Source organism: Bufo bufo, chromosome 10 (genome assembly GCF_905171765.1).
Source record: "Bufo bufo chromosome 10, aBufBuf1.1, whole genome shotgun sequence".
Lineage (NCBI taxonomy): Eukaryota > Metazoa > Chordata > Amphibia > Anura > Bufonidae > Bufo > Bufo bufo.
In genome coordinates this window covers 110,820,216-110,846,943 of record NC_053398.1, presented here as the reverse complement: position 1 = coordinate 110,846,943, position 26,728 = coordinate 110,820,216, and the positions used below count along the sequence as shown (strand labels likewise).

Below are 26,728 nucleotides of genomic sequence, written 5' to 3'. Positions count from 1 at the left end.
GGCTTTACTAAGGATACAAGGCAACACATGAAATTACTTTAAACTCATTTGATACTCTTCAGTCAAAAGTAATCTAAAAACCTAACAAGTCCTTGTGTGGCCGTGACCAGCCATGGCTTCATTGTGTTTCTCCTGTAAGTAACCAGATGCCCTCACATACTGGAGCAATCACACACCGTATACTGTAACTTATGTCTTGATGGAAGTAGGAGCCCTGTGATATAAAAATAAAACTATTTTTGTAACTTAATAAAATACCACTTTAATCAAAACTAAACCATTATGGTATAAGGATGCCATAGAGGTTGTGCCCACGAGTCTGCAGATCATTCCACTGGCAGCGACTGCAGCTTCACCCAAAAACGGCTTGCTTTTCAGGAGGGGGTTGTCATTATGTGACAATCGCTTGAATGTTTTTTTTTATTTTTTTATCTGTAGACTGTTTAAAAAACCTGTTTAAAAAAAAAAAAAAAAGACATAAAAGTTTTTACACACATATATATATATATATATATATTTTTACACATACATACAGACACACCGATACCATTCGGGCCTTCTGTATCTGCATATGGTTACGCCATATACGCTACCACTTGTATACAATGCAAAACCACAAGTACATATCTTACACCTACCCAAGGTACAGGTATCCATCCATACACAAGAGCGACAACCACATGCCTGTCTTATTCGCAAAGTTTAGTTGACATTAACAGCTATAAAACACCCCCCCCCCAAAAAAAAAAAAAAAAAGATAAATACTAGAAAAGTGATGGATAAAGGAGGGTCGACTGCTTTAAAATAAAGCTCCGCATATCAAAAATGATATTAATTACCAAAAAACATCCGAGGATTGGGAGGGATCAGATAACCCTCATTCCTCCATACTTGGAGCCGTACTTTATGGACAGTTTGGGATCAATGTTGAACGGTACCTGCCACCCCCTTTGGACTAGATTGTGTACATCCTTTATAAAAACCAAACTAAACATGATAACCTTCCCTTACTCAGGTGTTTTCTGGATACAAAACTGAGGCTACAGTGGCATGTTCTTCAATGACTGGCGACCTAACCTTTAGTGACACAGGAATTTCGCCTTATCCATTTCTAGTCTTTTCTATTTGCATACAGAGGATCTTCCCTCTAGTCCGTTGCGCCAGATATTTTACTACCTGAAACAAAGCTGGCGGAGCCTAAAAGTCAGCAGATGTGCCAATATCAGAGTTGACTGGGGAACATCGTAGTTTCACAGCAGCTGGAGCGCCGAAGGTTGCGGACCACTGCACTAGTGCCAAGGTTTTCACTTTATGGAAACCATGGTGCAATCATCAGAACTTTCACTGCAGTTTCGGATGGGTCAGATTCGCTGTGAGGGGATCAGAACTGGAAGGCTACCTGCACAGGGGTGCCAGTTTCAAAACGTTTTCAGATCAGCACCAAAAACCGCATGTGTTACTTGGAGTTTTTAATGCGGATTTTCTACAGATATCAGCCTTACATCGAAAAAGGGTGAAATTGGCACATAACATTGGCATGCTGCAGACTTCAAAATCCGAACAGCAGGTCAATTTACGCATGCAAAGTGTACACGAGATTTATCCAATCTGCACTTTACTGGTACTGTAGGACGCTGCCTTTAATTCGCAGCGTGCGCAGGTAGCCTAAGGTCACCTCGACACGCTGCGGATTTTGTTGCAGAAAGTTCTACGGCTGGAGGTGGGTTCCATTCATTTGAATGGAGACACAAGCACGTGGATTTCTGAATAGAACTGATTTTCAGTTGCGGAAATTTCTGCAACAAAATTCGCAATGTGTGAAGGCGCCCAAAGATATATGTTCACACAGGTTGTTTTTTTTTTGGCCGCAGATTTCAACTACAAAAAAAAATATTTTTTTTTTTAAATCCCGCCTTTTAATTACTTTAACAGGGAATCCACTCCATAGATCCTATGGCGTGGATTTGTCCGTGCACAGATTTCAAATCCTCAACGCGGAAAAAATACGGCTATGCTCATTCTTTACCAAAGCAGGCAGAGGATGACCCCACTGAATGGGCTGATATCTGTAGGCGGAACAACAAAATCCGCAGGTCAGTCTGTGTGAACATCCCCTCGATATGCCATCTGAAAACGCCTCGCTTCTCCACACATGACATGGTGATATACTCTACATGGCGTCCCTCATTCACTCGACCCTAACACAAAGTCTGATGTGTGCGACTGAGAAAAGAAATAACATGAATGACAGAAGAGCACGTAGGACTGTCAAAAAGACATTATTTAAAAAAAATAAAAATAAAATGTGCTACATTCTTTCCACAGTCAGGCCATCCGCCTTCTAATAAATTGCCATTATTTAAATATGTCATATAAAAATAAATAAATTAATGGGCAACAGTGGGTAGAAACAATTCTGTCGGGCGAGCAAAATCAAATTAAATCAACGCAGATGTACATTTTTCCCCTAAACTAGTCCATATTTTTTTTTGTTTTTAAAGACTTATGTAAAAAGCATCTGCACCATTACAAAAGTGCAATTTAATATACTGTGGTATGCACAATAAAATGGTAGAATATTCAAAACAATAAAAAAAAAAAAACACGTCATGCAGAAATGAAGTTCCCAAATAACAACGGGGTTTCTGCAAATTGCACCCCTTTCTGAAATTAACGTTTCCACTGTTCTTTTATTTTTTTCCAAGTCCGATAAACCAGCACGGTGGTGCTGATAAAGAAGTGCAAATACTTGTTTTAGCTCCCTATGTTTTATCAAATGAGCAGCCATTTTATATATAGATTTTTTTTTTTTTGATTTTTTTTTTCTTTTTTGTTTTAAATGTTCATGATCCGTTTCCGTGGTCAGCTGTGAGAGAAAAAAAAAAAAAAAAAAAAAAAATAAGTAAAAAGAAACAGACTCAAGAGTCTGTAAGCTTCCAGTACAGTCATGAAGCCGTGTGGTAGAGCTGAACCAAAGTGGCGGCACAATGAGGAAGGTCACAGGAGTCCATCTCTAAAAGCTATCTACACAGGTCCGTTTCCCGCTTGTGCTTGCGTTTCTTGCTAGTGTAGTGCTGGTGCTGTGCTTTGCCACCCTGTAGGTGCCGGCTTGGCATGGATGTGCCTTGGCTTGTATTGGGTTGGGTCTGGAAACCTTTGCTGGAGGACATTGAACGGAAAAGTCTGGCTGTGCCATGCTGAAAGACATTGTGGAGCAAAAATGTATTAGTTCAAGTAAATCGCACAAAGGTAATAACGCGAGACCAATACTGAACAGATGAGCTTATAGAAGTCACTGTCACACAATAGTTTTATTTTAGGTTACTTTCACACTTGCGGCAGAGTGATCCGGCAAGCAGTTCCGTCACCGGAACAGTCAAAACGTATGCCAACTGATGGAATTTGTAAGACTAATCAGGATTGTGATCAGTCTTACAAATGCATTGAAATGCCGGATCCATCTTTCCGGTGTCATCCGGAAAAACGGATTCTGCATTTTTTTTTCACCTTTTTTTCGGTCTGCGCATGTGGATCCGGCATTCCGGCAAGTCTTCCGTTTTTTTTGGCCGGAGATAAAACCGTAGCAAGCTGCGGTATCTCTGTCCTGAACAGTCAAAAAGACTGAACTGAAGACATCCTGAACGGATTGCTCTCCATGCAGAATGCATGGCGATAAAACTGATCAGTTATTTTCTGGTATTGAGCCCCTAGGACGGAACTCTATGCCGGAAAAGAATAACGCTAGTGGGAAAGTACCCCAAATAGAGAAGGGTGTAAGTAGCAAATTTCTAAATACCTTCATTTAAAAAAATAATAATCTGCCTGCATACAAAAAAAAAAAAGCTGTAAAGTCATGGCCACTAGGGGTCTCACTTCCTGCTTACTTGCAGTCCACTACCTGTTGTCGGGCAAGATCGGTCCCTGGTTACAGAGACTCTGAAGACTGCTGAGAGTAAGTGGGGGCACATCATCTTCCAGAGATCCTCAGCCTGATAATCAGCTTCTACGCTGCTCCTGAACATCACAGAAGCCTCCTGTGTATCTAAGGGCTCATGCACACGAGTGTGCGCCCCGTGCCCATATTGTGGCCTGCAAACAGCAGGTCTGCATTATACGGGCACTGGCTGTGTGCACTCTACCACAGATGCGGACCCATTAACTTGAATGAATCCGCAATCCGTAAGATACAAAGTGGTGGCACGGAGATGTCCACGGAAGCATTACGAAGCGATGCTGTGGGTCTTCTGTCCGTGCCTCTGCACTGCCAAAAAAATAGAACATTTATTATTTTTTGGCGGTGCGGACTGTCTCTTGCTGATTCACTTGAATGGGTCTGCATCCGCAAACAGCGTGTACATGGGTGGTGCCCGTGCACTGCGGTCCACAGTGCGGGCACACACATTCGTGTGCATGAGCCCCAAGTGTGATCTCCGTCCTCATCTGTTCTGCGAGTTCCAAAGCTGAAAACAAACATAGTTGGAAGGTAAAGGATGTCACAGCTGAACAGTGCTGGCAGAAGGGAGACGCCCCCTGCTTCTGAGCAAAATGCATCAAGCAGGGGGCGGAGCCTAGCGGCGCATGGAGTAGGACGCACGCCGCACTAGCTCCGGCGATTATCCTGTCTTTAACACCGCAAACGGTGGCGAAATAATACTAAAACTTCTGAAGGAGCGGGGGACACAGTCAGGAAGCGGTCCGGTACAAGTGGCAGCAATATGCCTGCGAAAAGAGGCAAAACGCCGAGCCGGCAGGACAGGGAGGCAAGATCCCAAGATGGCGCTGAGGAGGAAGAGTGGCCTGACCTGAGAGCGGCGGTGAGTCAGGGAGCGGCAGCGCGGCTAGAGCGCTTCGCTCATAAATCACACCAGTCCCCCAGCCATGTATGGGGAGAGGAAGAGGGCACCCTGGCACAAGTGGAGGAAGAAGTAAGGGAGCAAGACGGCCCCTGTAATGATGACCAGCATTCTCCAGTCCAGTATGAGGGGGGGGGCGAGTTCTAGCCTGCAAGTGATTAATGCCCCTGAGCCCACCTTGAAAGATGTGATGGCAGCTATTGCCAGCTGTAACGTCACTCTCCAGAATATGAACATTAACATTGGAAGCCTAAAAGCGGACATATCTATTATCCGGCATGACCTGCATAAGGTGGCTGAGCGCACCTCAGAGGTGGAGAGGAGGGTCTCAGATCTGGAAGATGGGGCCATTACCCTACAGAGAGAGAGCAGGGCTGCGTCAAAGGATATAGCGGCGCTCTATGCGAAAACTGACGACCTTGAAAACCGCTCTCGCCGCAATAATGTTAGGCTGGTGGGCATTCCTGAGAAGTCTGAGGGCCCAGAGGCCACTGATTTTATTGAGAAATGGCTTGCAGAAAAATTCCGTGATAAAGGACTCTCTGCACTGTATGCTGTTGAACGAGCGCATAGGGTCCCCACCAGGCCTTTGCCGCCAGGACGTCCGCCACGTCCAATACTGGCTAAAATCCTGCATTATCGAGACAGAGACACTATACTGAGGGCCGCAAGGTCGCATCCTGATTTAAAAATCAATGGGGTTCAGGTGTCCCTGTTCCCTGACTATTCGTCAGATGTACAAAAAAAGAGGGCTCGCTTTGTGGAGATTAAACGGAGGCTGAGAGATTTGCAAGTACAGTACTCCATGATGTTCCCGGCCAGGCTCAGGGTGGTGGCGTTTGGATCCGCTGTATTCTTTGAAGACTCGGACTCTGCGGTCAAGTGGCTGGATCAAAATGAGCGTCGCCTTAGGATTCCATCAACAGACACCTGAGACTGATGGACATTCCTGCTCCTGAGTGAAGCTTTGATGTCCCCTGGACTGTCCACCCACCGTTGTGGACATTTTCTTTTGTCTTTAGCCGGTTGCTGGAGACATTTTGTGGGTAGAGCATACGCCCGAGGTTGCTCCCCACATTCTTAATGTGCCTGCGTACGGTATCGTGCTGGATGCTGTGCTGCTTCAGGCGCTGTTGGGCCAGGTTCATAATGTTGGCCCCGAGTTCATTACTGAATCTATTTATACTACATATGTTTATTGCCTGGGGGGGGATGGTTGGGTGGGGGGAGGGAGGGGGGAAGGGTTTAGCGGGGGTTAATACTGTCAAAGGTGCTATTGATGGCAATTCTAAAATGCTAAGACGTACAGTCCTTGTATATTTTGTCGTGGGCAATAGAGAAGAGATGGGAGTCTACAGTCTGGTGACTAACATTATTTTTCCTCGCAGCTGTTGGGAGGTGGAGAGGTGTAAATATCAAATGTACTTTTATATATGTATTCATTCTTATGGGACCTGTCACGAGAATACTTAGCTGGAATGTGAGGGGAATGGCGGATGCTACGAAGAGACATGGTCTGTTCCGTTACTTATCTAGATATCAGCCGGCAATAATATGCTTGCAAGAGACGCATATGACCAAACAATCTATACATGTCATGCAAAAGCCGTGGCTGGGGTATTCGGTGCATTCCGTCTTCTCCTCGCATTCCAGGGGGGTTAGTATCCTAGTTCATAAGAATATCATATTTGAATGTCTCAGGGAGTGTGTGGATGAAGAGGGAAGGTTTATAGGAATGCATTGTGTGGTCCAAGGGATGAGAATGGTGTTGGCGACAATCTATATACCCCCACCATTTTCCTCGGTGCCTTTAAGGAGGCTCATAGAGTTTATGGCAGAATTTTCTGAACTTCCAATGTTGATAGTGGGAGATTTCAATAATGTACTTGACAGTTCGCTTGATAGATGCCAGATCACACCTAGCGGTAGTAATACGGGTGAAACCTCGTTTGCAAGAATACTGAGGGAAGTAGGTCTGATGGATGTATGGAGAGAGACCCACCCCCTGGACAGGAAATACTCGTGTTGCTCCTCGACATATGGCTCCCTGTCGCGTATAGATCTGGGTCTGGTAAATGCTCATATGTTCCCGTTTGTACAGAACTCAGAATATCTTTCTAGGACCCTATCTGACCACTCCTTATTTAGCATCGCCCTTGATATCTCTGTGACAGCCAGGCCGGGGGTTAGATATTGGCGACTTAATGCCTTTTGGTTAAAACTGATGGGTGACCCGTCCGATATGCTTCAATCCCTTAGGGAATATTTTTGTATAAACGAAGGGACTGCGTCGCCGTTAGTCGTCTGGGAAGCGATGAAGGCCTTCCTTAGAGGATCCTTTATTAAAACAGTCAGTCGGATTAAATCTAAATCTAGAGAGCTTGATCGGCAGAAACATGATAATATGAAGCTAGCGGAGGAAGCTTTTGTGTTAAATCCTTCTAGCATAACAAGTAATACCTTGAAGACTAGGCAGGAGGAGTTGAGGTGTCACCTCTTGGAGGTAGCAGGGAGGAAACGACTGTTTTATAAGCAGCAATTTTTTACTGAAGGTGAGAGTGTAGGCCATATGCTCTCTGTTATCGCAAAAGCGCAGCAAGGATCACAATGTATATCTGGCCTGTTAGATGCTGGCGGCGTCCTCAGGCGCGATACTGATAGCATTTTGAATATACTGAATAATTTTTATTCCTCTCTGTATGCTTCCAAGGTGACATGCTCGGATGAAGAGATTGACGCCTTTTTGGCCACATTGGATCTTCCTAAGCTCTCCAGGGAAGACAGTGTGCGGTTAGAGGAGCCGATTGAGCTAGAAGAATTGAGGGCGGCATTGGCTGCTATGGCTAATGACAAGGCTCCAGGTTTGGATGGGCTTCCGGCGGAAGTATATAAGTCCTTCGCGGAAGTGTTGCTCCCGGAACTTCTGAAGGTATTCAATTATTCCAGGGAAAGGGGGGAGCTTCCTCCGTCTATGCAGGAGGCGGTAATAGTAGTCATTCCTAAGCCGGACAAGGATCACTCTCTCCCTGACTCATATAGACCGATATCGTTACTCTCCACTGATGTTAAGTTGCTTGCAAAGGTCTTGGCCATGCGTCTGTCTAAAGTGATTCTGTCTGTCATACACTCTGACCAGACTGGCTTCATGCCTCAGAAATCAACGTCAATTAATATCAGAAGAGTGTTTGCCAGTATTCAACTTCCAGCTGACAATGTTGGAGATAGAGCTATCCTTTCTTTGGACGCGGCCAAGGCCTTTGATAGCATTGAGTGGCGATTCCTATGGAGAGTTATGAAGTATATGGGATTTGGAGATGAATATATATCCTGGGTTCGGGTGTTATACTCTAAACCCAAAGCATGTGTCAGGGCGAATGGAGGGGTGTCCCCCAAGTTCAGTCTGGACCGGGGTACTAGACAGGGGTGCCCGTTGTCGCCTCTGCTATTTGCAGTTGCGATTGAGCCATTAGCTGCAGCGATTCGTAAGTCAACGGACATTAAGGGGTTTCAATACGGGACAGTTAATAATAAAGTGGCGATGTATGCAGATGACACTTTGCTTTTTCTGGGGGATACTGGTCCATCCTTGGAAGCGGCTATGAAAATCATTGATTGCTTCAGGGACCTGTCGGGTCTGACTATTAACTGGAGTAAGTCGGCGATTATGCTGCTCGACGGGCAAGTGCAATCACAGACAGTGCGAGACAGAAGTATTCCATGTGTAGCGACCTTTAAGTATTTGGGTATCCATATATCCCCGAGAATCCGAGACTTTGGGCGCCTTAACTTTGACCCGCTGGTTATTAAATTTCGTAATAAAACTAAGGCATGGTGTAAACTATACCTGTCAGTGGCGGGAAGAGCTAACCTCATTAAAATGGTGTTGATGCCCCAGCTACTTTATGTTCTACATAACTCCCCGGTCTGGTTGTCAAAGTCCAAATTTGTTCCAATTAATGCTATCTTCAGGGAGCTCATATGGCGTAAGGGGCAACCGAGAATTAAGCTTGAAACGTTACAATATCCTAAAACAGAAGGGGGTCTTGCAGTGCCAAACCCCTGGGTGTACTTCCTGGCTGCGCAATGCCAACATTTCAAGGGGTGGATGGAACTGGAGTCGAGTGAGATGTCGTGTCAGTTGCTTAAACATTGTTTGACCTCTAATGACCTAATGCTGATCCTTGAGACTAGGGGGACTGGAAAGAGTGGTCCGATGGGCGATTTGGGACACTTGATGCAGTCTGTATGGAATAAGGTCAAGCTCCTGAGGGGGGTTCTCGGCAATACTGAATACACTCCACTGTGGGATAACCCCGTGCTGCCAGAATTCCTCTCCTTGTCTGAGTTTGGGGCATGGAAAAGAAAGGGTATTCTGAGGGTGAGTCACCTTTTGGAGGAAAGGAAGTTCATGTCATTTACCAGATTTCAGGAGAAGTATGAACTGCCTAGAACTCACTTTTATAAGTACCTTCAGGTGAGACATGCATACAACGCCACATTTAAAGGTACGACTGAGGTGGCAGGGAGAGATGCTGCATTGCACCAGATTTTGTCTAGAGGGGCGAGGAGAGGTATGATATCCTGTATATATAAGCTATTGCTTGATAAGTTTCTAATGTCCCATCCACTGGTGGCTAAAAGTAAATGGGAAAAAGATGTTGGCAAATTAACTGATGACCAATGGTCTGACATACTGGAGGCGATACCTCTCTCTTCCCTGAGTGAAGGACGTAAACTCTCGCAGCTGTTTATTGTCCATAGAGTCTACAAAACTCCGGTTTTTTTGTTCCGTATAGGGTTCAGACCCACGGATGAATGTCCAAGATGCTCTGTGGTTTCTGCAGATTTGTTGCATATGATGTGGACGTGCGAGAGGTTAGGGAGATACTGGGAGTTGGTACGTCAGACAATACAGGACGTTTACAAGGTACGAGTACCCTCTGATCCTAAAGTGTGTGTGTTGGGCTATGTCTCTGAACTGGCCACAGGTCAGGTACATAAATTAGCTATAGGTAGAATGTTATATGTTGCTAGAAAGTTAATCGCTCTGCATTGGATACAGACAGCGCCGCCAATCCTAGGCGAATTCCTAAACGCGGTTGACACGATGCTGAGTTATGAACGGATGGTATATCAGAAGCGTGGATGCCCAGCGAAATTTGGAAAACTATGGGATTTATGGCTGTCGTTTCGACGTCTGAATGGAAATGTTTAAAATGTGCCTTTGTACTTTGCAGGTTAGGGAGGGAGGGAGGGGGGGGTCGGTTGGGTTCTTAATTAATACACATTGGCTGATACCCTATATGTTTTTAGCCTTATGGACAGTATATCTCTATGTCATCCTTGTTTACAATGTGTTCAAATGTGTATTTACACTGTAAAATGTTTAATAAAAAAGATCTGATTCAAAAAAAAAAATGCATCAAGCAGTGCAGCTGAAACCAGAAATATGGCTGAAAAAGACATTAGGGAAGCCCAAAAAAGACCTGTTCCTTTACAGTTATGAAGAAGCACAGCCATTATGCAAGCTTTTTTTTTGAAAACTTAGGTATGCTGTGGGATATCCCAGGGCAGGTCTTACACTGGATGTTGTCCTTGTTGGTAGCCTCTCTACAACTGTACCCCATAGGGAGAAGGGCTGCCAAGGTACAAATAAAAATACAAAATGGTGCTAAAATACAAATGGCAAATGCCAGCCAAATAAGACTACTTCCACACCTGCGCTAGGTGCGGATACGTCTGGTGTCTGCACAGACGGATCGGCACATGTAAATGCAAACGATGGTATCCGTTGAGTAAGGATCCGTCTGCATACACTTAGTCAAACTGATCCGTCCCGACTTTACATTGAAAGTCAATGGGGGACGGATCCGTTTACAATAGCACCAATATTGTGTCAATGTAGACGGATCCGTCCCCATTGTCTTACATTGTAAGTCAGGACGGATCCGTATGTCTCCGCACCGCCAGGCGGACACCAAAACGCTGTAAGCAGCGTTTTGGTGTCCGCCTCCAGAGCGGAATGGAGCAAAACTGATGCATTCTAAATGGATCCGCATCCATTCAGAATGCATTGGGGATAAACTGATCCGTTTGGGGCCGCTTGTGAGAGCCTTGAAACGGATCTCGAAGGCGGACCCTGAAACGGCAGTGTGAAAGTAGCCTAACACTTCTATATAGTTGCCTAAATAAAAATGCTGCCACTATACTCAGCCAAAATATACTATATAGAGTCTGGGTAGTAGTGCCACAACTACCGAGCATCCTAATAACAGTGCTATACATAGTCTTGATAATACTATATAATGAAGATTCGTGGTATCTCAAGCCTTGGGTGCAAAAATCAGTTCAGACATCACCGTATCTCCCGGTCAGGGACCACCTAGGATTTTAAACTCTGCTGGGAAGTGACAAAATACAGAAAAATAACATTCCCAGTATAGGGTAGGTGTGGGCTGCTTCATACCTGGGCCCTGTTGTTGCTGTTTGAGGAGATGACACTCTGGCTAGCTTGCGGCTTGCTGATGGGTTGCAATGAGCTGGTGCAGGATTCCTGAGGACCCATTCGATTTTCACTTGCCTGCCGACAACTTGGCTGCTTTGACGTCTTGAATGGAGTTCCGTCTGAGTCCTGAATGCACAGACGTTTAATGACTTTCTTCTACGGGAGACACGTGATGTGTCATGCAAGGAGAGTTGACACCACTGGCTGAACAGTGGATCTCAGTACAAAACCCACATAAAATAAAAGGCTTCTGAAATATCATATTTGAGTGAAAAAGGGGGGTTTCCACTATCTCGCCAACTTTAAGACTACATCTTTCAGGGTTCAGATTGTGGATCTCATCCAATGCCAATAGTAGCCTCCTCTGTAGTTCCTGGACTAAACATTGCAGCAACAATGATTCATAATGCTGAGAACCCCTGTCTCATCGCAGGTGTACTGAACTGTAGTCTCTGCCTTATGTAACGTTCAGTAGACCGGCGGGGAGATGGGAATTCACAGCATCATAAAGGATTATGCTACTGTGAGTTCACTACATAGGCAGTGTTCAGGCTAGGAAATACAGTTCCCACATGGAGCGTGTTTTCCGGACTTAATAGGCTTGTGTGAAAAGGACCTCAGACTGGATGATTTTTGGGCAAATTATTTGGGACAAGAGTATAATCGAGCAACTAATCAGTCGATAAACAAGCAAACACTTGTTTGTCGGCTGGTAGGTGACTCATCAGGATGAAAGATGCCCAATTATTGGCAGCACGTCTCCCTGTGTGATCATGGACCAATCAATAGAACTGAATATGGGAGGAATGACTGCGATAGCAATCATGCATCCGACAATCAGTTTGCAACCCCCCCGTGTAACCAGGCCAGTGCAAATGAGCGCCGATGGATGCCTTACAATCCATCGGCGCCTGCACATTGGGCAGTGTAATACAGGCTTTAGATTTGAACATAACCAATCTTATTCAAAAAAGGGAAATAAGTTGCTGACAGATCCATTTAGAGGAACCTTTCTACCCTCTCCCTTCAGAATAAACATGCACGGTGGAATTGGAAGGCACAGCTGATGGCGAATTGGATGACAGCTGACTCTAGTGTATGGCCAGCTTAAAGGGGTTCTGCAGTTTGTTTAAACTGATGGATCTATCCTCTGGATAGATCATCATCTGATCAGCGGGGGTCGGACACCCGGGACCCCCTGCCGATCAGCTGTTTGAGAAGGCAGCGGCTCTCCAGGCGCTAAGCTCTATTCAAGTGAACAGAGCTTGGCCAGGTCAGTGATACTAGTCGTGACGTCACGGGGCCTGCGGTAAACAGTGAGAAGGCCGCGGTGCTGCTGCCTCCTCAAACAGCTGATCGGCGGGGGTCCCGGGTGTTGGACCCCCGCCAATCAGATGCTGATGATCTATCCAGAGAATAGATCATCAGTTTAAACAAACTGCAGAATCCCTTTAAAGGTGAATAGGTTCGCTTAGATTTAGTGTTTTAAGAATGGGTCTTGACGGGGGATAGAAAAATGTTGGCGTTCACGGATCTAATATCATGACACCCCTATCAGCTAAGCGGTTAGTGTTAGATCATAAATAGGTATCCTGAACTCACCACATCGCTGGAACTGGAGAGGGTGGAGGAGGAGGAAGACAGTGGACCAGATGAATTAGATGAGTGTTTGCCAAGGGTTTCAGAGGTCTTATTCTTTGCTTGACCCAAGGCAGCATTTTGTCCAGACACATTATTATTACGCTGATCCAAATGGTGAACGTCCACTATTAAGGTTACATCATTCCCTAAAAACGGTTAAGAATGAAGAATATGGTCATAAAAAATGCATATGGTATGAAAGACATAAAAAATAAAGTCACTAATCTGATAGCCAGGGGAGTGGGAAGAATCTCCCAACAGCATGTATATTATTTATTTAACAGAAACTGAAGGACATAATCAATAAAATAGAAAAATAATTACATCACAATTCAAAAGTAGTGACTTATAGCGCCTCATTTACCATAAAGCGCACGCTTATTTTAAAGCCTGAAATAATCTGTCATTTTTAAACCTAATATGGCTACTTGCACACGACCGTTGTGCGTTTTGCGGTCTGCAAAACACGGATGGCGTCCGTGTGCGTTCCACAATTTGCGGAACGGCACCGACAGCCATTGATATAACTGCCTATTCTTGTCCGCAAAACAGACAAGAATAGGACAGGTTATATTATTTTTGGCGGCCCACGGAATGGAGCAACGGATGCGGACAGCACAAAAACTGCGGCTCGGATGCGGACCAAAACAACGGTTGTGTGCATGAGGCCTAAGGATGCAAGATTTGGTTTGACAATTGCAACACTGGGGGACATTTATCAATCATGGCGTGTTTTGCGCCAGGAAATACTAACATTACAAAATCAAAAGCAGCTCATTTTTAAAAAGGCGCACGCCACTTTTAAAATGTGTCCAAAAGATAAAAACTGCAACATCTTATCAGTACCAAAGAAAGAAGCTTAATCTACCGCTACAATTTGTGCCTTTTAGGCAGAACATAAGTTGATAAATAAGGTGTAATCTATGCCAATTATCAGTCCCTGCCAACTTTGACATTCAAAAAACTTTTCTGGCGTGTTTCATTCTTTCTGGCGAAAAATGAGGAGAAAACACCTGATAAAATGCCATTTTTTTGGCGCATTTTACACCATAATTCTGGCGCAACCTGATTAGATGTCCCTTATATCTGTTCTGCTTGGGTGAATAATGTGCGACTTTTCCAGGGCCGATTTGAGACAATTTGTTGCTATTTTGCCTCAGACTTCCACCGGATTTGCGACATCTTTACTTATGCTTGTCTTTTTGATATGATTTACAAATAACTTCTTCATTGGGCTCTGATGCCAGATATAATTATTTTTTATTTATTTTTTTAAAAGTGTGATGCAAATGTATTTTTTTGTAAAAAGTCGCATGCATCTGATGTGCCGTGCAAGATTTTACAGACTGACTTAGAGGCATGCTTACGCTATATTTTGCGCCTTTTTAGACCAAGATTAGTTTATATATGAGACGTAATCTACGCCAGTTCACTAGCCCCGTCCACGTCGAACATCTAATTAGTATTCTGGTGAGTTTCATTATTTCTGGCGTTAAAGGCTTAAACGGTTTATATATTTGGCGCAATTTGTTTCACCATTCTTTTAGGTGCACTCCATTATTCTGGCGCAACAGGATTAGTAAATGTCCCCCATAGAATCAAAACATTCTCACCATTGTAAAGTGGTTCAGGCCTGTTCTGCTTCCCCCATTTTGTGGATATCCACTCTCTGTAAGCAACTACTTCTTCCGTCACTCGAATAATACGTCCCAAAATGCTGAAAGACAAGCGCGGTATTGGTTTTCATTTGACTGCAGTAGTTAAATAACCCAGAAGGATAGAATTCCCCATACTGTACTTTATAAGACCCTCTATGGGTGAGGCAGGTCATACAGCATAGATAAGAAGCACCACAGATGGACCGTCTAACAAAATGAAGCTTAAAAGTTTGTGAACCCTTTGGGATTTTCCATTTCTGCATAAATTTTACCTAAAACTACAACAAAACCATCTGAAAGGGGTTGTCCGCTTTTTATATTGATGACCCATCTTCCTCAATGCTCGTGCAAGCGCTGCCTTCTCTTCATGGTTTACAATTGCAGAAGTGAGCAGCTGTAATCAAATTCACTTCTATGGGAAGACCGGTAAACAGCAGCACCCGCCAGTAGTTGGTGAAGAATGGCGATTTATTCACAGACAGCTAGATTACAGCATTGCTTGATAAAGACCAAACAAGGTGGAAACGTCGCTGTAATCTAGCTGTCTGAGTGAATGAATCATCATTCTTCACCAACTACTGGCAAGTGCTGCGGATTATTGAAGTTTCTGGAAGAGTCGGGGCCCCCAGCCAGGATCCCCATCTGCGTGCACCATCCGGCTTGAAGCCTGTTTGCCAGTCTGTACCCAAGTATGTGGGATAAGTAGTGCTGCCAATCCCTGAGGTTCCCTACTACTTTCTGTACACAGATTAAAACATCTGGTGTCAGGGGGGCTGCTCCCCCCCCCTACCCCGACACTGGATGTTTTTATCCGTGTACAGGTAGAAGCAGCAGCGGCAGTGCGGGGACCAGGAGCGCCACAGGAAGCGGGGTAAGTATATTCCCTGAGGGGCTCGTCCCCATTGACTTCTATGGGAAGGCATAGGATGGAAGTGAAGGAGCCATAGTTCTAAATTACACCTGCTTGCCGCTGTGGTCGTGACAGCGAGCAGGTAACAGTCAAGAAAAGGCAGCGCATGCACTACAGCTGATCGGCAGGGTGCTGGCAGTCATCCTCCCACCTATTTTATATTGAAGAACTCAAAACTCTGAATAGGTCAATCTAAAAAAAGGGGTTTTACCATCACACACAATGGGGATATATTGCTAGGATATGCCCCCATTGCTACAACAAGAACGGAGCGGGGAAACGAGTGGAGGGCACACTATGCATGCGCAGCCGCCCTCCATTCATTTCAATGGGGCCGCCGAAAATAGCCGAGCACTGGCTCGGCCTATTTCCGTCTGCCCCATAGACATGAATGGGAGCAGGGGCCGCATGTGCGCTCCCATTCACTTGCAGCGCTTGGTGGTGGATGGACCTCAGGAAACCTGCTCCGTTCTCGTTGTAGGTGCCGGTCCCAGAGGTGGGCCCGCACCTATCAGACAATGGGGGCATATCCTAGCGATATGCCCCCATTGTATGTGATCAGAATACCCCTTTAAGAGTTTGGACTCCACCAATCCACAGTCAGAGAGATAGCGTTACAAAGGGTGGAAAATCAAGACCTTTTATTACCAGCCCCAGCAGTGTTAGACTAACAAAGATTATGCCAAGAGCAAGGCGTATGTAATAGACCGCAAGGTCAAAAAGGAACACAAAGTAAACTCGAAGCAACTTCAGCACCGTCCTATATGTGCTCCGACTGTCTCGGCCACCAGAAAGGCCAGCACTCTTTCCTATAGTGTGCAAGCATAGCCACCACTGCTGCTGGATTGCAGGGTCGACGTAACCATGGAAACAAGCAATGTATAATGTGATGGAAAAATGAATCCAGCCAGCAAAGGAAGCAATATGAAGAATCACAATACATTAGTAAGTGCCTTGTATTAACTTTTTCTACATGATCAATGACATTTGCTGGAGAGAGACAATACCTTTAATGTTCACGAGTCCATCATTGATGGAACAATGAATTCTGAATTATACCAGCAAATTCTAAAAGGAAAAAATGTCAGTACATCTGTTCGCGAGCTGAATCTCAAGAGAATGTGGTCATACAGTAAGACGACAATCCTAAGCACACAAGTCATTGTACGAATGGTTAAAGAATAAAGTTAACGCTTTGGAATGGCCGAGTCAAAGTCCTGACCGGTACCTCTAGGTGTAATGGTAACACCCCCGTTGCTCATTTGCATATATTAAAACTAAATTTTTCTCAGCAATGCGGGCACATATGGACATGGGACCAACACAGATGTCTTCAGCTGCCAAGCGCACATGTAACAGGTCAGCCAGTGTCATAGGTACAAAACTGCTGACAGATGCCTTTAAGAGGAAGCATTGAAGAGCTAAATGGGATTTCGCCACTGAAAAACCAGTCTTACAGATCCACAACCCAATAGGTTACCCATTATCAGATGCTTTGTGCTCAACAAGTTTTAGAGGTAAGGGCAACAATTTTGGCATCAGATGAAGTCAAAGCTTACCTTTCACTTTCATTATTGGGATAGAACTTGGCTATGGGTGATACTGCATGGCTTAAGACAACAAATGCATAATCAAAGGCTTGTTTCACCTGCATGGCTCCATATGAACTCCTCCCCACATCATTGCCTGGGAAAGAACGGAGAGGGAAAAAAAATAAAAAGTTACTTTAGGTCCATTAAGAAACATAAAGGGGTTCTGCAGTTATTTGAAACCGATGATCTATCCTCTGGATAGATCAGCATCTGATCGGCGGGGGTCCGACACCTGGGACCCCCGCCGATCAGCTGTTTGAGAAGGCAGTAGCGCCGCGGCCTTCTCGCCGTTTACCGCAGGCCCAGTGATGTCACGACTAGTAACACTGGCCTGGGCGCAGCAAAGCTCTGTTCACTTGAATGGAGCTTACCCCACCCAGGCCAGTGATGCTAGTTGTGACATCACTGGGCCTGCGGTAAACAGCGAGAAGGCCGCAGCACTACTGCCTTCTCAAACAGCTGATCTGCGGGGTCCAGGGTGTCGGACCCCCGCCGATCAGATGCTGATAATCTATCCAGAAGATATATCAGTACAAAAAAAAAAAACAAAAACAAAAAAAAAAAAACACTGCAGAACCCCTTTAAGATATTTATGATACAGAGGCTGTTACATACTTACCAGGCTGCAATGGATCTTCAATATACAGCATAGACGGTCTGTACCCATCCAACATGCTTTTTTGTACCTCATCCTTGGCAACATATGAGCCACCATCTTTTATTCTGATTCCAGTTTTTAAATAGTTAAAATGCCTTCCATAAAGTTCAAAAAACTCTATCAGCAAAACCCCATAGTTGGCATCTGGACTGCAGGCGTCTTCTCGTGGGTGCAACTGCAGAGAAAACAAAACAAAAACACAGCTTTAGTATTTGAAACCTAAAAGCATATACTATCCATAGGTAAAATAAACCCCATGTGTTAAACCTGCCATCCAAACTGCAGGCGGCGCGTTACTGAGAAGGAGAAGTCAGGTAGATAAATAGACGGTACTGAGATGGGAAAATACTCTGTAAAACATAAAGAAGCACTCTGCAAAATGCTACTGGATGGCAGAGCCCTGGTGTGATGCAAGCAGTTTATTTGGCTAGTAATGTCAGTAAAGGGGTTGTCAGATACTCATATACTGATGTCCCAGATAGGTCCTTAGTATCGGATCGGTGGAGGTTCGACATCTGGCTGGAGGCAGCACAGCTCCCATTTACAACCCCTTAAAGGCTATGTACACCTTCAGAGGCAATTTTTGTTTATGACTGCATTTTACTAATTTTTTGCTAAAAAATATAATATTCAATTGGCCTTTACTAAAAAATATTGAGCCATTGTCACAAAGTGTTAACTGGTTTTTCTTACTGTGCGACTGGTACTTTCACTTTGTGCCGTCACCCAATACCTAAACTACCGTATTTTTCGCCCCATAGGACGCAGAGAGCAGAGATAAGGAGCCCGTCAGTTCCCTGACAGAAAAGAGAAAATCCCCAGGCTGCTACTAGAGCATCTCCGCTATGTACAGAAAAAAAAAGGACTCCATATTCTAAAGACCAATTGAAAAAAGGGATTTTGGCTCAAAATGAGTATAATCCAACAATAAAAAAAAAAATGCCCCCAAATGTGTATATAGCCTTTTATCCCGCCCAACATCTCACTGGTATATCACTTTCCAGAAATACCACCATTTATCGAAACTGCCTTATTCTAAAGTCATCAGCTACCATTGTGCCCTGCAGGAAATCCGTTTTGATTTTCAATTGCTGTTGGTTACATCCTGCATTGGAGCTTTGTAATGTAGGAGTAGTCATTGGATATGGTTAATGTCATGTGATCCGCGGATGTCTGTCTATATCTGATCGGTGGGACGGGGACCGCTGCTGACCAGCTGTTTGAGAAGGCAACAGCGCTTGCAGTAGTGTCAGATTTCTCCAGCTTTGCCTGGGCCATGTGACGTCACGTTCATCGGTCACGTGGTCTAGGCACAGGTCAGACCCATTGAAGTGAATGGGGCTGAGCTGCGATACCAAGCGCACCCGCTACACAATGTACAGCGCTGTGCTTGGCTTGCTGAGAGAAGGCCGCAGAGCTACTGAGAGTGACTTTTTAGGCTTTCACATCTGCGTTTTTGCTGGATCAGTCATGGATCAGCAAAAACACTTCCGTCGTGATAATACAACCGTCTGCATCCATTATAATCTCTAAAATAGTCAACATGGATCAGTTACTAAAACCACTAAGTCAATGGGGGATGGATCAGTTTTCATTTGTGTCGAAGAAAACGGATCCGGCACCATTGACTGACATTGTGTGTCATGACCGATCCATCTTGCTCCGCGCCCCACCGCTGTGATGGGGATGCAACCAAACAGATTCTGGTGCATTCCATTTCGCTCCCGCTTTCGAGATCCTATGACGGATCTCAATAGCTGAAAGGGAAAGCGCAGGTGTTAAACAGCTGATCGTGGGGGTACCAGGTGTCCTGAGGATAGGTCATCAGTATAATTCTTTAAACTGTCTTGGAGAAAAGAGGAACTCTGACAGAACTTCATAAAAGCTGTGAAAAGCACGAGGCATGACAAACCAGCAATAAATCCAGAAAATCATTACCAGTCTGACACAAACACAAGAATGTTCACTTGACTAGCCATCTCCTAAATGACAGCTTCAGGTTACCAATACTTATCATGGAGTAATGAGGGCATCTCACCTGCAGAAAACTGACGGCCATTAAAAAGAGACTGTAGGACCCTATGCCGCCAGTAAACACTTCATTAAGGTCTCTCTGTAATAGGAACTGCTTTAAAACCAGCACTAGATATGGAAGAACTGGGTATTTCTGAAACAGAATAGTTAGAAAATTAATATGGTCATAATTTACACAGAATGGTTTATAAGACACAGGTCTGATTAACACGGGCGGTCTAATGTGAGGTCTAAATAACACTGGGGGTCTGAGCTGAGGTCTGATTAAAGCCTCATACACATGGCCTTAAACAGGTCCGCAAGCCGGAAGATCCGGTGCGGAACGGAGGCACGTCGGACCCCCATGGAAGCACTATGGAGTGAGTCCGTGCCTCCGCACTGCAAAAAAGTAGTGCATGCAAGTATTTAGGGTTTGTGCCCGTCTGTGTTGGAAGCCTTGTTCGTGGCATCCATTGCAGATTCTGTCAAAAATACCAGACCAAAAAAAAAAACAAAAAAAAAAACACACACACACAACGGAAACTGAACCAACTTTAATTCCATGATTTTTTTTCTGCTCATCTAAAGAAGAACAACTGAAATCAAGAACAGTAGTGTGAACGAGGCCTAGACACACGACACAACAAAGGTTAAAAATCCACACTGAAAATAGAACAAGGGGACACCTGGTGGACAAAGAACAGAACAGCATCCACGTATGTAACATCAATAGATAGGAGATGTATATGCATTGCAGCTATGAGTATACAGGGCTTCTAGCAAAGTGCATGCGGCGCATGTCACCAATCAATGAATAAAGGGGGTGTTTTATTATGGAGAATCAGTAAATATAAGGAACTGGAACTTACCAATGTATTGTTATTGCCCATATTGCTTTCTTTGCTGGCAGGTTCCTTATTCCCATCACATACACTGCTCAATTCCATGGTCGTGTGCAAGCACGGCCACCACTGCTAGATTGCAGGGTTGTCATAACCATGGAAACAAGCATTGTGTATAATGTGATGGAAATATAAATCCATCCAGCAAAGGACGCAATATGGACAACAACAATACATTAGTAAGTGGCTTGCATTAACTTCCTATACATAATAAATGCTATTTGCTAAAGTGAGACCACCCCTATAAGTATCCAGCCCAAACCTAAAGGTAAAGAATAAACCAAGCCGCAAGAAGCAATGGATGCGGACCACTAACAGTGACCTAATACACCCACCCTCCCCCGTTTCATTTATTAGCTTGTTTCCTGAGCTTTCTACTTAGGCCGAGTTCACATCAGCTTTCAGCCTTTCCGTTCTGTTAAATCTTCCTCTGAGAGGAAACCTAACGGACCCCATTATTGTCTAAGGGGTCCGTAGGCTCAGTTATGTGCCAAATCCGTCCTTTCCCCTTCTACTACTGTAACGGAGCAGAAGAACGGAAAGGCTGAACACTGATGTGAACTCCGCCTTAAAGGGTTTGTCTCACTTCAGCAAATGGCATTTATATATAGAGAAATACAAGGCACTTACTAATGTATTGTGATTGTCCATCTTGTTTCCTTTGCTGGCTAGACTCATTTTTCCATCATGTAATAGACTGCTCGTTTCCATGGCTACAACCACCCTGTAATCAAGCAGCAGTGGTCATGCTTACACAATGTAGGAAAAAGCACAGGCCTCTCGGGTGTCTGGGACCGCGCATAGTCCAGCATTTTTTTTTTTCAATGGTGTGCAAGCAGGACCACCGCTGCAGGATTGCAAAGTGGTCGTAAAAAGGTCCAAATCCTTTCAGTTTGGATTTCTGTTGTAACCATGGAAACGAGCCGTGTACAACGTGAAAGAAAAAATAATCCAGCCAACATAGGAGACAACATGGACAGTGACAATACATTAGTAAGTGCCTTGTATTAACTCAGTCTACATGATAAATGCCTTTTGCTGAAGTGAGACGACCCCTTTAGCCACTGATGACATGAATCCAGTGTACGCTGTTCTAAGCCCTGTGTACACCTAGCATTATACACTTCTATAGTTCTATAGTTTATCTAGAACTATGAAAATCTAGTAATTGGTCCCAAAGCCCCAAATGGTCATCCCAAGGTAAGAGAAATTGAAGATTTAAAGGGATTCTGTCATGACATTTGAGGCCTATAACCTAAACATATGGCCAGGTCCCTACTAATAACCTGAATCCGAAACAGTCGTTATTAAATCTGCCTGTGGCTCTATTAGCACATAAAACAGGTTTTTATAACCTGTCATTCACCTACCTAAGGTGCCCAAGGGGACGTCGCTTCATACAGGGTGCCCGGCTGCAGCCATCTCCGTCTGGTGCCAGCGCCGCCTTCCCACTAGAAATCGCCGCCCTCCCTTTCTATAAAGCCGACCTTCCTCACCTCAGCACCGCCTCCGAAATCGTCCTCTCCCTCAGCCAGATACCGCGTGTGCGCACTAGGTATAACCTGATGCGACCGTGCGGACTCCTGGCAGCGGCCTCGTTGAGCGAAGTGCGCATGCGCCGTCCGGGGCACTTCGCTCAAACCTGCCTTGACCGCCCTACTGCAGCCATTCTCTCACAGCCGCACGAGATCTGGCTGAGGGAGCGGACGATTTCGGAGGCGGTGCTGAGGTGAGGAAGGCGGCTCTATAGAAAGGGAGGGTGGTGATTTCTAGTGGGAAGGCGGCGCTGGGCACCAGACGGAGATGGCTGCAGCCGGGCACCCTGTATGAAGCGACGTCCCCTTGGGCACCTTAGGTAGGTGAATGACAGGTTATAAAAACCTGTTTTATGTGCTAATAGAGCCACAGGCAGATTTAATAAGGACCGTTTCGGATTCAGGTTATTAGTAGGGACCTGGCCATATGTTTAGGTTATAGGCCTCAAATGTCATGACAGAATCCCGTTAAGAAAAATAAGCAGATAACAATCAGTGACGCTTTAAGCAAATATATGCACATTAATGAAGCCAATTTCTAACCTTGATAAAATCCCTGATGAGCTGAGCTGCTTTCACCCCATTCTGAACATTAAAACTTATATCGACTTTGACTTCAGTATATGAATCTGTTAGTTTAATGATAGGAACCTAAAAAGCAAAAAGAAAAAACAGTAAGACAGCAATAACAACCTGCTAATAAGTAACACAAAATGGGGAGAAAGATCTACGTATATCCAAGGGCCAATCCATGAGAAGGTCTGAATACTTTTGCAACTGCATGTAATGAACAATTCAGTGTAATCACTGATTTAGCTCCACCTGATGTTTGTTCCCCCCCCCCCATCTCTGTCCACCTTGCTGAGGTGGTCACACATGTCGAGTTCCAGCCTGCCACCAGTCGGATATACTTTTAGAAGTGTTAACTGAGAAAGGACACATGCCCCCTACACAATCAACTGCTTGAAGAGAACAGCTATACTAATGAAGATAGGTCACCAATATAGGAAACTGGCCAATCCCTTTAACTGTAACAAAGGTAGCAAATTAATACATTATCCAGGAATAGACAACCAATTCCCTTTAAAACCAGGACATGACGGGTAATGCAGTCAGGCCTCACCCGTGTGTATAGCCATCCTGTCTTATTCTAGGTTTTCAGCAACTCTATAGCTTTCATCAAATGCCCTACTGTTTAGGGTGCATTCACACGTCTGCAACTGTTTTGCGGTCCACAAATTACGGAGTATAAAACAAATGCCTTTTCTTGCCCGTGGATGTGAACAAGAAAGGACATGTTCTATTTTTTTGTAGGGCCGTGGAAAGGAAGTGCGGATGCAGAGAGCACACTGTGTGCTGTCCGCATCTTTTGCGACCCCATTAAAAATGAATGGGTCCTCACCCGTTTCGCAAAATTGCGGAACGGATGCAGAACCATATTGCAGACGTGTGAATGGACCCTTAAAGGGGTTGTGCAGTGGCATCACAACCCCTTCCCTGGAGTCGAACCCCCACCAATCTGGTATTGATGACCTATCCTGAGGGTAGATCAATGTTCTGAGGATACATTCCCTGTAACAGATAGGTACAGTACATTTCTGGTGCAGTACTGATCAACTCACTGTGGCTTTGTCCAGTACTTTGACAGAGTTTTCATCGGCCACCTTGTGTTTTCGCAATGCCTCCTCAAGAGTCCAAAGTGGTAAATTCTCCCATTTCCCAAAAACCACAAGATCAATGTCACTACAAAGAAAGAAAGAATTTTTTAATTATAAAAGAGCAAGACAAGGTAAAGGGCTACAGGGGGTATGGGTCCCCGTTCTGTTAGCGGTAGGACCCAAACCGATCTAATAGTTATCCCCTGTCCTGTGGGTAGGGGATAACTTTAAAGGGTTATTCCCATCTTGGACATTGGGGACACGATGCTAGGATACGCCCCCAATGTCTGATAGCCGAGGGTGCCACCTTAGGGACCCGCACCTATACTTAACAACGGAACCAGCAAAGTGCTGGAGGTCTCGCAGCACATGCATGGCAGCCCTCCATTCATTCATATGGGAGCGCTGAAAATAGTTGAGCAGCACGCTTGGCTATTTCTGGAAGTCCCATTGAAATGAACGGGAGGCGCACCACACAAGCACACCCACCTCTCCATTCACTTCTATAGGGCTTATGGAAAACTGATAAGCCAGCGCTCTGCTATTTCCGGCATTCCCATAGGAAGGAATCAAGGGTGGCCGCACATGTGTGGCGAGTCTTCCGGCTCCATTCTAAATGTATGAACCAAATGGCCAAGATGGGTAAACCCCTTTAATGTAACCAGAATACAATTTTAATAGTTAATAAAACCCCTTACCTGGTAGGCAAGTAAAGTCCTGTTTTGAAACTCCCAAATATCTGAACCTAGAAGACAAAACGTACAGCTGGTTTTCCAAATGAACAGACAAAAGCCACGACTGGAAAGTATTGAATAGTATAGTATAAAACTAATGGCACATACATTTGGGTGAAGATAAATGGATTGTCCGGCAAAACTTTAACATTTATTTATTATTATTTTTTTTAAACCATTCTGCCCATTTTCTAAAAACACCGGCTACGGCCATTCCACTCTCTTGCCGTGTGGTCCTGATACTCATATAATGGCTGCTCCGCCAATCGCTGGGTCACCAACTGAGTGGGCATTTTCCGTGTTTAGATGGGACCCAGTAAGTGTTTGAACGCCACCTGGATGGAGAATCACTGTGGTGAGCAATGCCTTTTATTTTTTTATTCAATCTGCCCCTTTCATTTTGTCGCGCTGGACAATCCCTTTAACAGACTTCATGCTGCACCGGCTGAAGGACAGCTGTAAAGTTTCCACCTCATTAGCGTGGAATAATTCCAGACCTTCTGTAAACCTGAATTTCCCTGTGAGAAAATCAACATCTGATTGTTATCGGCTGCACAGGAGCAGTAAATGTTAAGGGCGAGAAAGGCAGTCGTGGCCTTGACCGATCCAAAAGCAGGAATACAAGTATCCGAGCACAGAGTCTAGGGCTGCTTCATTAACTTGACTCAAAATCACTGTTTAGGTTGAAATCAATCTTAATATCGCCATTAGCCTTGCCCCTACAGATGGGGCCCAATATTGGGCCACACAAACATCCCGGGAGCCCGGTGCCGACTGCAGGTGGACTGTCGCTGTAATGGCCGGAATCACTCTGATCCTAGCAGCCTTGCATCTAGGGAGACAGATGGAAGGGACTCCTTTTGATCCCATCAACCTCCTGCCAACGCTATCATGGTGGCTGGGGGCCAAATAAAGACACCCCCCCCCCCCCCCCCCCAAGACTGTGTGCCAACCAATCAGACTGAGCAGGCAGTCCGTCACTGTTACAATGACAGGCTGTAAGGAACTGATAAATAAGGCATATCAAAGCATTATAAAAGTGATGTCCCCTAGTGGGGCTAAAAATAAATAAAAATAAAAATAGATTAATTTAAAGTTTCCATAAAAAGTGTATTTTGTAAGAATGGTAAAAAAATAAAAATATATTAATAGTGGGTGTGACTGCATATGGTTAATTTAGAGGCGTTACCATAACCACTAGCAGCATTGAATCTGCGATTCCTGTGACTACGCCTGCCATCTGTACAGTCCCTCTAGCGGTACCAGTCTGATGAAGGCCGGATTGTGGCCGAAAGGTCACGTATTTTATTTACCGCATTTCTGATTAAATGAAATTTACCACCACATAAACTGGAGTTTATATTCTTCTAGGGTTAATTTATGCCACTCCTGCTGCAAAACGAGCATAAAAACACACCCAAACAGTCAACGCACCCAAAAAACACTCCAGCAATAAGACAGCAAGACATACTTTACATATTCCCTGAACCCTTCTGATATTAAAAAGAGACAAAATAAAATAAAACAAAACAAGCAAAACTGCTATAAAATAAAAGGGAGAAAAATAAAAACCTAACTTGCAAGCTATGGTCCTGAATCCTTGGGAGTAGGAGGAAATACGGAAACACTCAGATCTTGGCTGACCCCCACATGTGTAGCATACGGTCAGCCCCAGGTTTTGTAACTCCAGCTCTTGGCTCAGGTTTCAGAGCTGCCTTTCAGGATCGTTATTCCTATCCTTTGTGGCTGGCTGCAGAGTAAAGGGCATCTGTCAGCAGTTTTGTACCTATGACACTGGCTGACCTGTTACATGTGCACTTGGCAGCTGAAGGCATCTGTGTTGGTCCCATGTTCATATGTGCCCACATTGCTAAGAAAAAGGATGTTTTAGGATATGGAAATGAGCCTCTAGGAGCAACGGGGGCGTTACCATTACACCTAGAGGGTCTGCAATTACCATGCCCTCTGCACTTTGATAGGGCCAGGAAACGGATCACGCTGGGCCCAGACTTCTCCCAAAGTCACGTACTGCAGAGAGCTCTGCAGTTAGAGAAGAGCCTCTAGGTGTA

General features: G+C 44.7%; 1 protein-coding gene across 3 annotated transcripts in view; it reads right to left on the bottom strand.

Moving 5' to 3' along the window:
* Positions 1-2,800: 2,800 nt before the first annotated feature.
* TENT4B (terminal nucleotidyltransferase 4B) overlaps positions 2,801-26,728 on the bottom strand; it is a 48,908-nt gene continuing 24,980 nt past the window's right edge. The window contains exons 3-12 of one of the 3 annotated variants that reach the window (XM_040409102.1): positions 24,624-24,670; positions 23,890-24,010; positions 22,811-22,918; positions 19,856-19,984; positions 17,779-17,992; positions 17,127-17,253; positions 14,613-14,716; positions 12,961-13,145; positions 11,320-11,514; positions 2,801-3,197 (exon numbers count right to left, since the gene is read on the bottom strand). In XM_040409102.1, coding sequence (XP_040265036.1) covers positions 3,021-3,197; positions 11,320-11,514; positions 12,961-13,145; positions 14,613-14,716; positions 17,127-17,253; positions 17,779-17,992; positions 19,856-19,984; positions 22,811-22,918; positions 23,890-24,010; positions 24,624-24,670 — 1,407 coding nt within the window. In that variant the 3' untranslated portion in view covers positions 2,801-3,020. The remainder of the gene's footprint in view (positions 3,198-11,319; positions 11,515-12,960; positions 13,146-14,612; positions 14,717-17,126; positions 17,254-17,778; positions 17,993-19,855; positions 19,985-22,810; positions 22,919-23,889; positions 24,011-24,623; positions 24,671-26,728) is intronic. The other 2 variants (XM_040409101.1, XM_040409103.1) reach the window with 2 other exon arrangements.